Raw genomic sequence first — 11199 nt, forward strand, 5'->3', positions numbered from 1 at the left:
TCTTGTCACGTGGATCGTTAGTGTTTATATACATTTTTATAAATTATCTATGTAAATGTCTTTCAGAAAGCATAAATATCTCTCAATATACCTCAGAAACAAAGATGTCTCCATCAAGTTTATACTCACATCACGTGCTATGCTCTTCAATACCTCTATCAAAAAATGTGCAGAGTTTTTTCAGTGCCTTCTGCACGGAAGAGAATATTGAACAAAGTATCTCCTATCTTGATCAGGTAACATCCTTTTTTTAATGTAAGAAGCAGTTGTATAAACCATGTTTATAATGGGACATACTGTAGTTATAAGAAAGTGTGTCAAGCTTAGTAAGCAGGCAGTGCCCAGGTTACAAATGCGATTTGTTCCTAATGGTTTCTTTAAGAATTTGTGGGTAAATTGGAACCAGGTGCATATGGTTCTTATTTAACCTTACTTTAATGCATGACGAGCCCTGGTAGTGTAGTGGATTGGTACCGGGCTGCGGTCCTCATGGTTGGTAGTTTGAAACTGCCAGCTGCTCTTCGGGAGAAAGACTGGACTTTCTACTCCCATAAACAGTTAGAGTCTCAGAAACCCACAGGGGCTTCCTTGATTTTAGTGCATTGGTTCCCAAACTTATTTGGCCTACCACTACCTTTTCAGGAAAAAAGTTACTCAGCCTTCCGTCCCGAATCCCCTCCCTCCCCGGCAATGAAAAACGTTTGTATTGTATAGCCCATAATCCAGGATCAAGTGTAGGTATCTGCCTTGCAGCCCTCTTAGATCATTCCAGTGCCCCAGGAGGTGGTATCACCCACCTCAATAAATACTACATTAACGCAAGGGAATGCCCACCATGTTTTCAGCGATTTAAAAGCTGTACATGTAGCAAGTGAAGGTGGTTATGGTGAATTTGTTGTGAAGTGGGATTGGTTCATTTGGTTCAAAGTGAGGGCAAATTTGCATAACATTCAAGGACAAACAGGAGTTCTTTATAAGTCTCATTCACTCATTTACTTACTGCCATTAAATCTTTATGGGAACAGACAGCCTCATCTGTCTCCCACAGAACATCTCATAAGTTTGAACTTGGTGTGTCTTGTCCTAGCGTCTCCTTCTCTGAGAGTCCGACCCTCATTTCACTGAGGTAGAAACCGAAGTTCCTTGCTCTGTCCCTGTAATGGTTTGGTCCTTGTACACCAGGATAAACTGGCCGGTTCCCATACTTCTTCGTCCTTTAGAATAAAACTATCTTCTTAATAATCTCAGTAGTTTCTGTTTTTTGTTCATTAACCAACTTCTGGGAAAAACATTTTCTCCTACCAGGAATTGACTGCTTTCGGCTTTCCTTCATTGTATGAAGAATCGAAAGACAGAGATGCCAAGAGAGAGTTAAATATAGTCGCTGCTTTAAATTGTATGAACGAACTACTTGTACTTCAACGGAAGAACCTTCTAGCTCAGGAAAATGTGGAAACACAGAATCTGAAACTGGGAAGTGATATGGATCATCTGCAGAGCTGCTATGCAAAACTTAAGGTGCACGGTGCATACAGATCTGCATTGGAAAACCATTATGTCATTCGATGCTGTAAAATTTTCAGGGACTTCCAACAGATTTTAGACATTTTTAAAAAAGTTTCTAGGCTTTTAAAAAGTTGATAAATAAAAGTCAAGATAAAGTAATTGGCATAAATCAGTTGTGTATTGTGCTTCCTGATATCTGTATTGAAGATAGTGATCTTACAGACTATTTAGTGACTTGCTCGTAGAAGGTTAGGCTCGGAGGTATTTATGTCTTAGGTAAATAAGAATCGTCCCTCTCCACTCAGCAAGGTAGATGCTTAACTTAAGACCGTTCTCGTTGAGGTAATTCCAAGAAGATCATTCTTACACTCATGTGTGCTTCAGTGATGGAGGTGCTCCAGATAACTTTTACAAGGTCCCACAGAGTAGACCAGGCACCCAGGAGCCCCTCAATATGCTCGTTTTTCTGAATAAGAGAACAGAGCCCTAACTTCCTTCACATATAAAACATTCAGTCTGCTGCTTGGTTGACTACTCATACTTTCTTTATTATTCTATTTATTTACTGGAGAAAGATGGAGAGGGCAGCCCTCAGATTTATAACCTAATGCACCGCCATCGAGCTGAATTCTGCCTTTGAATGAACCCCGGACAGGGGTTTCGCTGTGCGTTGGAATTGACTCGATGGTGACTAGTCATGTCATAAACTTTATTTTTAGATAACACAGCTAACACATTTAACTCATTATGAATTCATTGTTTGGCTGTCTGTGTTAATTTTCATCAGAGTTGCTTTTGAATGCTTTAGGAACAACTGGAATCCTCCAGGAGAGAAATGATTGGACTTCAGGAAAGAGACAGACAGCTACAGTGCAAGAACAGGAATTTACACCAGCTGCTTAAAAATGAGAAGGATGAGGTGAGTGGTCAGTAATTATAGAGTTAAGTTTGATTGGATTTTGGAGGGTGGGGGTAATCTGAGATGAAGTGAAGAGCGACTTCACTTTTAAACATGTATTCGTTCTGCATCGAGTTGGTATGGTGCACAGTATCTACATTATTATCTGTAACAGAGGTCAGGTGCCCTCTCAGCATGCAGCTTAGCATGTTCGTTCATAGTTCTCAACCCGTCTCCTGTACTGTCCACCCAGACTCGCACTCCGTCACAGAGGTAATTCAAATGCAGACTCTCTATGCTCTGCCATACTTGTGCATGATAATAGGCATAATCCTTCTCTTGCTATCTTAAATATGGACAGTCCTTCTAATCAATCAGTATGTGACCCCCACTCCAAGTATGTGTCAACTTGACTACTGAGTCATGATTCTCACTTGGCAGTTTTGTAATGATGTGGTCAGTCCCCCATGCTGCGATCTCTGAGTCAGCATTGACCCATAGCAGTGAGTTTGGATTTTTGTGTATATGGGTAGGTAAATATTAGGGCTTCTTTTGGATGTTGAATTGGTAAACTTTTATTTGAGTCTATTGACCCTTCAAGGGGGCTCATTTAACAGACAATGTTTTTTCAGGTGCAAAAATTACAAAATATTATTGCAAGCCGAGCTACACAGTACAATCATGATATGAAGAGAAAAGAACGTGAATATAATAAATTAAAGGAACGTCTACATCAACTTGTTATGAACAAAAAAGATAGAAAAATAGGTAAGGAGCAGCTGGCCAAGCTGTGGTGATAAATGGCTAATGGGTGCTGAGCAATGTCGTCTGATAACTCATGAGTGACATTTTCATGCTTCGTACAAATTGCAGACACTGTATGTTCATATGAATAAGATATTAAGATAGCTAATGAAAAATAAGTGATTTTGCTTTGCTTCATGAGTTTCACAGAAAGATTAAACTTCATAATGCACACTTTTTCAACAAAGCACTTATAGGATTAATCCACAGAGAAAACTAAGATCTCTCAATGCTAAAATTAGTATTCAAAATCAGGATCCATTTCTGAGTAACAAAAGAAGTATGGTTTTGGAGAGTTAACTTCCTAAAATTGTCTTTACGAGGGGGGGTAACCCCCAAAAACCCAGAAATTTTTTTCAAAGCTATGTATTTAAATTTATTTACAAAACAACCTTATCACCTTCAACATAATCTCCATTACACTTCATACATTTGTCAAATCTGTGATTCCATTCTTGGAAACATTTTTCAAACTCATCTGCTTGAATGGCTGACAGCACCTTCCTTGTATTTTTCTTCACCTCTTTTGTGTTGTGAAATCTTTCATATCCCTCTTCATTTATGGAAACAAAAAAGTTGCATGGAGCGAGGTCAGGTGAGTCAGGTGCGTGGGGCAAGAGAGGCATGCTGTTTTTTGCCCCAAACTTGCACACTGAAGTGGCTGTGTGAGCAGGTGCGTTGTTGTGGCAAAACCAGCCCCCCATCTGCCACAGATCTGGCCTTTTTGGTCACACAGTGTTAAGTAGTCTTTTCAGAACCGCTAAATAGAAAGCTTTAGGAGTTGACGTTTTCATCCATTTGGACGTCCAGAGCAAGGGTTGTCATCAGTTAACGTTTCATCTTTTTTGAGATGAGAAAGCCACTTGATTTTTTCCCATAACGCTGTCCTTGTAGGCTGTGTTCAACATCACAACAGTTTCTGCAGTATATTTCCCCAAGCAGGAAACAAAATTTCACAGTCCTCTTAAATTGGCCATCACAAAAAAACGAGTTCGAACGAAATTGCTTTTACAAAAAAATATACTGTGACCAAAGAGAACTTCCCCAGGCGGCACCAGTGGGTACACTAACTCAGAGCGAGTGGCTAGATGTTCTCCTAGCGGGAAAAGAAATGCATGTTATGAATGCTTCGCTCTGCCCTGTGCAGTTCCATTTGTTGTTTTTGTTTTTTGGGGGGTGAGGGCTAACACCCTTGTATAATGCCCAAATCATTGATGTCAGTTTGAGTTCCTTTAAGTGAGTTTAGTGTGAATATTTGAACCAGCTAGTTTACAAGGGTGGACTATAAAGTTCTTAGGTTGATAATGTGTGTGTCTAAAGTGTGCTTTTTTTGTAATGTCGCCCGTTTGACATTTACACCTGTGTTCTCTAAGTAAATGTTTGCATAATTTCAAGGAAATGTCATTGGATGCCATGCAGTCGGCTCTGACCCATGACCCCGTGCACAACAGACCAAAACACTGCATGGTCTGGTGCCATCCTCACAATTGTTCCTGTGCCTGAGCCCATTGTCACAGCCCCTCTGTCACTCCATCTCGTTGAAGGCCTTCCATCTTACCAAATGTGATGTCCTTCTCCAGGGACTAACCTCTCCTGACAATTTCCAAAGTATGTTGTAATAAGACAAAGTCTTGCCACCCTTGCCTCTAAGGAGCGCTCTGGGCATACTTCCTCCAAAACGGTCTGCCCTTTTAGCAGTCCAAGGTACTTTGAGTATTCTTCCCCAGCACCATAACTCGAAATTCAAATACATCGATCCTTCTACATAGGGTCTAGTACAGATTAAAAAACGTTGTTGTTAGGTGTCCTGTGTGTGTACAACAGAACAAAACCGTGCCCGGCCCTGTACCACCCTCACCATTGTTAGCGTACTTTAGAGCCCGTTGTTGCAGCCACTGTGTCAGTGCATCCTGTTGAGGGTCTTCCTCTTGTTCACCGCCCCCCACTTTACCATGCACGATGTCCTTCTCCAGGGACTGGCCTCTCCTGAGGACATGTCCAAGTACCCGAGACAAAGACTGCATTCTCGCTTCAAAGGAGCATATTGGTAGTACTTCTTCCAGGACAGATTAGTTCGTTCTCTGGCTAACCATGGTACTTTCAGTATTCATTGCCAGCATTCATTCTTCAGCTTGCCTTATTCAGTGTCCATGCATCTGAAGCAATTGAAAATACCATGGCATGGGCGGAATTATGGAGCCAGTGGCTGAATTGATGATTGCCTGGGGGGCATGGAAGGGAAATGAGTCAACATCAATGAGTTCAAGAAGGAAGAAACGGTTACAGAGTTGATTGTGGTGATGATTGCACAGCCCTTCTTGATATGTTGAACTCCTGGATGGTGTGGTGTGTTAATTGCAGCTCAATAAAATTTAAGAAAGAAAATACCATGGCTTGCATTAGGCACACCTTGGTCCTCAAAGTATCATCCATACTCTTCAACACTTTAAAGAGGTCATGTGCAGCAGCATTACCCAGTGCAATGCATCGTTTAATTTCTTTTCTGCTGGTTCCGTGAGCACACTGCAGATCAGAGCAAGACAAGCAAAATCTTTAACGACTTCAATCTTTTCTGGTGCAGTTATGAAGATTTTAATTTTCTTTACATTAGGTTGTATTCCTAATGAGCTCCTTTAAGTGAAGGCTTAAATTCATATAGAAGATTTAAAAGTACAGCTACACAAATAGTTTTGCTGATCTGGTAAAATGCAGAAAAGTCTAGGACTAGGTGACTCCACTGTAAAACGTTTAAAGAATTAACACCAATCCTTCCTTTCAAGCTCTCCTAAAATTAGAAGAGGGAACATTTCCTAACATTGTGTGAGGCCAGCATTACTCTATACTTCAGCCAAATAAAGAAACCACACACACACACACAATTATGGACCAATATCCCTTAAGACTATAGATGCAGAAATCCTTAACAAAATACTAGTGAATAGAGTACTAAAACATGTAAGGAGGATTATGCACCATGACCAAGTGGGGTTTATCCCACGAATGCATGTATGATTAATTATAAGGACAAGCAAAATGTGTAGTATGTTGTATTGATAAAATAAAGGTAAAAAGAAAACATTTGATAACTCACTTGATGCAAAAGCATTTGACAACTGTCACCACCTCTCATGACAGAAACACTCTGCGCACTGAGGCGAGACGGGGCAGTGCCTCATCCTGATAGAAGACATTTATGAAAAGCCCACAGCTGACAGGATCCGCACCAAGACGTGGAAGCCTGCCTTTGCCACTGCTAGTCACCAGTATTCTGGAACATTCAGCCAGAGTAGTTGGGTTAGAAAAAGTAATAAGAGGCCTCCAAATCAAGAAAGAAGTAGTAAAACTGTTTCTATTAGGAAATGTGTGTGATGTAGAAAATCCAGATTCTATACGGAAGCTGCTAGAGCGCGTACATACAGCAAAGCTGCAGAATACAAGGACAGCACACAAAAATTAGTGGTGTTTCTCTGTGCCAGCAATGAGTGATATGAAAATAAAGTAAGTCCATTTTAGTAGCATCTAAAAGAAAAATAACTAAAAATTAGTGTAACAGATAAAAGAAATATATGCTGAAAGATTAGAAAACAGCTGAAAGAAAGTAATGCAGTTAGAAGACAATATTACTAAAGTGTCATTACCCCCAAAGCAATCTGAAGATTCAATGTAATCCATATCAATTCCAATAGCCTTTTAAAAATAATTCTCCATACATGAATGAGCTGACCCTAAAATGCAAGGGTCCCCAAATAACCAAAACATTCTTGAAACAAAACAGAACAAAATAGTCACATACCACCCCCACCCCCCAAAAAAGAGTGTGGTGTAAGTACAAGGATAGACATAAAGACCAGTGGAATAGAAAGAGTCCAGAAATGAGCTCATACAACTGTAGCCAATTGTTTTTCGACAGGTTGCCAAGTTCATTCAGAGGAAGGGGAAGAGAGCAGTCTCTTACAATAATTGGTTTTGGCATAACTGGATCTTCACATGCAAAAGGCATGAAAATCAGTTCGAAAGGAGTCAGGACCTACAATAAGAGAGCTAAAGCCATAAAACCTTTAGAAGAAATCTTACTGCCATCGAGTTGATTGTGACTTCCAATGACCCCTCAGAGCACAGTAGACCTGCTTTACAGGATTCCCCAAACTACAAGTCTTGATGGAAGCAGGCCCGGCATGGCTGGTAGGCTCCAGTAGACCAACTGTTCCGTTCTCAGCTGAGTGCTTCAGTCATGGCATCAGCAGGGCTCCTTAGAAGACATGGGTAAATCTTTCGGGCTTTATATTTAGCAGGGTATTCTTAGATGTGGCACCAAAAGCATGAGCCACAAAAGAAAGGGTAAGCTGACCTGCATCGAAATTAAATGTACTTTGTTTATCAAAGGTCATATCAAAAGAGTAAAAAGACAGCATGGAGGTTGGGAGGACATTAGCAATAGCCATATCTGATACGGACTTCTTCAGAATACATAGAGGACGCGTTCAACTCATTGACTAAACGCCAGCCTAATTTTAAAATGGGCCAAGAACTTGAAGTGGACCTATCACCAAAGAAGATAGACGAATGGCTAGTAAGTTGACGAACCTGGCAAGATGCTCAACATCATTCGTCTATCCTGACTCCCAGTCAGTTCCAACTCACAGCACCCCTGGAGGCGAGAGTGAAACAGGCTGCACGTCCTGAGAGGAGCAGAGAGTGGCTGATGGGCTTGGACTGCCGCTAGTCGTTAGGGCAATGCAAATCAAAACGACTGTTATGTACTACTTCCGACCCGCCAGAATGGCTGGCATTTGAAAACCAACAACAAAGGAACAAGTGATACCCGGATGTGGGGAAATCGGAACCTTATCCCTTGCTGGTGAGCATTTGTATGCTGCAGGCACTGTGGAACACATTGGTGGTTCCCGCAGAATAGTAGACATCTCCTGACCACCTGACCCGGCCGTTTCATGATCAGGCCTCCGTACCCAAAAGAAAATCAATGACGCAAACGGATAATTACACTCCAGTGACCGTTGCAACATTATTCACAATAGCCTTAAGTGGAAACTACCCCATGTGTCTATCAGCAAATGAATGAACAAACAAGGTTAAACTGGAAATTCATTCAGTCAAAAAAAGGAAGTTTTTATATGTGCTTCCACATGGAACCTTGAAAATAAGCTAAATGAAATAAGCCAGCTACAAGCGGATCAATATTGTGTTGTCTGACTTACGTAAGGTATCTGGAATAGGCACGTATTCTAGGAAAGTAGAGACAAAGTAGCTAAGTGGTTGCCATGGGCTAAGGGGAGGGGGAAGCGATGAGGAATTATTGCTCAATGGGCCCAGATTTTCTTTTTGGAGTAATGGAAACATTTAGAAATCATATCAAACCCAAAAGAAGAAGAAGATGCAATAATAAGTAGTTAAGACAAAAGTTAGAAATCTTACTGTTATGAGGATTAGTAACCTTACATTTCATTTGGATACTCAGTGGCTTTTTAGCTTATTGACGAACAGGGGCAATGCTTGAAGTGTAATATGCAGTACGTAATTTAGAAGGATTTATAACGATTGAAGTCGGGCCGTGGAGCCCTGTTCTGTGGAGCCTTGCTGTTTTGTGATCCAGGCCCGTCTGAATATGACAGTTCATAATGATTTTATTTGCTCGAAAATGACCATTTGGTCTCATGGTGTTCCTTTTCAGGACAATGACTTCCGCCTCCACTGGGCTAGTAGGACCATCACTGCTGTCCACACTCGACTCCTTTGATGATCATAAAAGGACTCGACAACATTTTGCTATAAAGGCCCAGACAGTACAGCTTTGTAGGTTCTTGCACTATGGCAGAGATATCTATACATGAAACAGTTACCAAGTATAAGCCAACCCGAATGTCAGCCGAGGCACCTAATTTTACCACAAAAACTGCATTAAAAATGTGCCGAGGGACTCGGCTTAGACACGAGTGTATATGGTATGTACATATTGTTCCTGACTACTTTAGTGAGAGACAAGATAGAAAGAATGGGTGTAAGTGTATGTAGTCCAGTAAAACGATGAAAATCAGGCACAGGGCCATAGTTCACCAGCTAACGTCCATGGAAATAGTGGTCAAGAAATCAAACAGCAAATCTGCAAAAGACCTTCTAAAAGTGCTAAAAAGCAAAGCTATTGCCTTGAGACTTGGGTTGCCCCTACCCAGCCAGGTATTTTCGCTCTTGCTTGTGAAGGCTGGACAGTGCAAAAGGGGGGACCAAAGAAGACCCGGCAGGTTTGAATTGTGGTGTGGATGGAGAGCATTGAATACAACACTCTGTCCGGAGGACGGACTTAGCTGCTGGGAGAAGTGCAGCCCGAGCACGCCTTCGACGTGTGAGCACGGTGAGACTTGGTCTTCCTTGGCTTGGCCATGTCAGCAGGGGGAAGGTTCCAGAATCAGTGGAAAAGCAGGAGGAGCCCCTCAGTGGGCTGGGAAAGCATCGAGACTGCCGCAGCGGGCACACACAGCCAGTGAATGAAGACGGCGCAAGACAGCAGCATTTCATCCTTTTGCAGATGAGGTCGCCATGAATCCATCGCTTCGAGCACTAACAACAATCGTTCCTGAGAGTAATAAGTGCTCTTTATTAGACATTGTGTGCTAGGTACTGTCAAGTGCTGGACATCATTATGCATTCAGTCTCCACAAGTGTTGGATTAATGCTTTCATCTCCATTTTATCAATGAAGAAACCAGACGAGTGGTTAAATTTAACCTGCCACTCAGTGCAGACAAGAGGTAGAACTGAAATTTGAAACGAGGGCTATTTCAGCCTGAATCCCAACCTGTATGCCCGGTTGATTTATGTCTTGAATGTTTAGAGAACATTGCGTTTGAACATGTCCAGGTATGTGGTCAGAGTTAGCTGTGTTTTGTGTGTTTCCATTTGTAGCTATGGACGTTTTAAACTACGTGGGACGAGCTGATGGAAAAAGGGGCTCCTGGAGAACTGGTAAAACTGAAGCCAGGTAAAGTCTAAATAAGTTTAATTGGTCAATTTAATTAGACTTTGTTCTATGTTGCATTTTCATACAGACAGTTTCTTCCTCAGGAATGAAGATGAAATGTATAAAATTCTCTTGAATGATTATGAATACCGTCAGAAACAAATCCTAATGGAAAATGCTGAACTTAAGAAGGTTCTTCAGCAAATGAAAAAGGAAATGATTTCTCTTCTTTCTCCCCAAAAGCAGAAACCTCGAGAAAGAGCCGATGATAGTACAACTGTAAGTGGTTCTTTTCCTCTGACTACCACCGTTTTTGGGTTGCTAGCAGCTACCCGAATTAAACACTGCTCGGGTGTTCTCAGCAGGAACACTGGGCATTCTGAACAGGACGTCCTGGCTTTGCCACTCCCAGTCGTGTGACAATTTGCCTTCAATCTGAGGATTGAATCTGTGCTAAGAATTGTGAGAGGCACTTCAGAAAAATTTTTTTCCCATATGAACTTTATGACTTAGAAACCCTAACCGTCCCCATTTTATAGATGAGGAGACTGAAGCACTGAGTATCTCAGCTGTGAGTTCCGCTCTCCCGGCTAGTTAATGGCAGGGTTACTATCTGGTGCACTCCTGAACTCCTCCTCTCTCTCTCTCTCTTTTTGAACTCCTTCTCTTATCCGCTGTGCTGACTCACCTCTGAGTAAGGCTTAACAGATGGGACTTTCTACTCTGGGCTTAGTCAAGTCTCAGGAACTCACAGGGCAGTTCTAACCTGCCCGTAGGGTCGCTCTGAGTCAGCGTCCACTTGATGGCAGTGCGGCGGTTTTTTACATTCTTTTCGAGATTTTGGTTTTTGATTGGTGCTTAAATGCAGGCTTCCCTTTTCAGATTAGAACTTCCGTTAACGCTGGGACCAAGTAATCATCTAGGCCATATATTTATCGAATGTTCATTATGGTCTTTTACCTGGTGGTAGGGAAGCGAAAAAGATAATTCACCTTTTCCTTTAAGAAGCTCTTTTTGGT

At 41.6% G+C, this 11199-nt stretch overlaps 1 protein-coding gene across 4 annotated transcripts in view; it reads left to right on the top strand.

Moving 5' to 3' along the window:
• Positions 1 to 68: 68 nt before the first annotated feature.
• The window catches only part of LOC101648825 (SSX family member 2 interacting protein), a 28532-nt gene continuing 17401 nt past the window's right edge, over positions 69 to 11199 (top strand). For 3 of the 4 annotated variants that reach the window (XM_045291941.1, XM_004699291.3, XM_045291942.1), the window contains exons 1-6: positions 69 to 236; positions 1306 to 1518; positions 2315 to 2425; positions 3037 to 3172; positions 10126 to 10201; positions 10285 to 10459. In XM_045291941.1, the coding sequence (XP_045147876.1) occupies positions 105 to 236; positions 1306 to 1518; positions 2315 to 2425; positions 3037 to 3172; positions 10126 to 10201; positions 10285 to 10459 (843 nt within the window). In that variant the 5' untranslated portion in view covers positions 69 to 104. The remainder of the gene's footprint in view (positions 237 to 1305; positions 1519 to 2314; positions 2426 to 3036; positions 3173 to 10125; positions 10202 to 10284; positions 10460 to 11199) is intronic. The other variant, XM_045291943.1, reaches the window with a different exon arrangement.

This window comes from Echinops telfairi, unplaced genomic scaffold, assembly GCF_000313985.2.
Source record: "Echinops telfairi isolate 266 unplaced genomic scaffold, ASM31398v2 ScPeMD7_443;HRSCAF=831, whole genome shotgun sequence".
Taxonomy (NCBI): domain Eukaryota; kingdom Metazoa; phylum Chordata; class Mammalia; order Afrosoricida; family Tenrecidae; genus Echinops; species Echinops telfairi.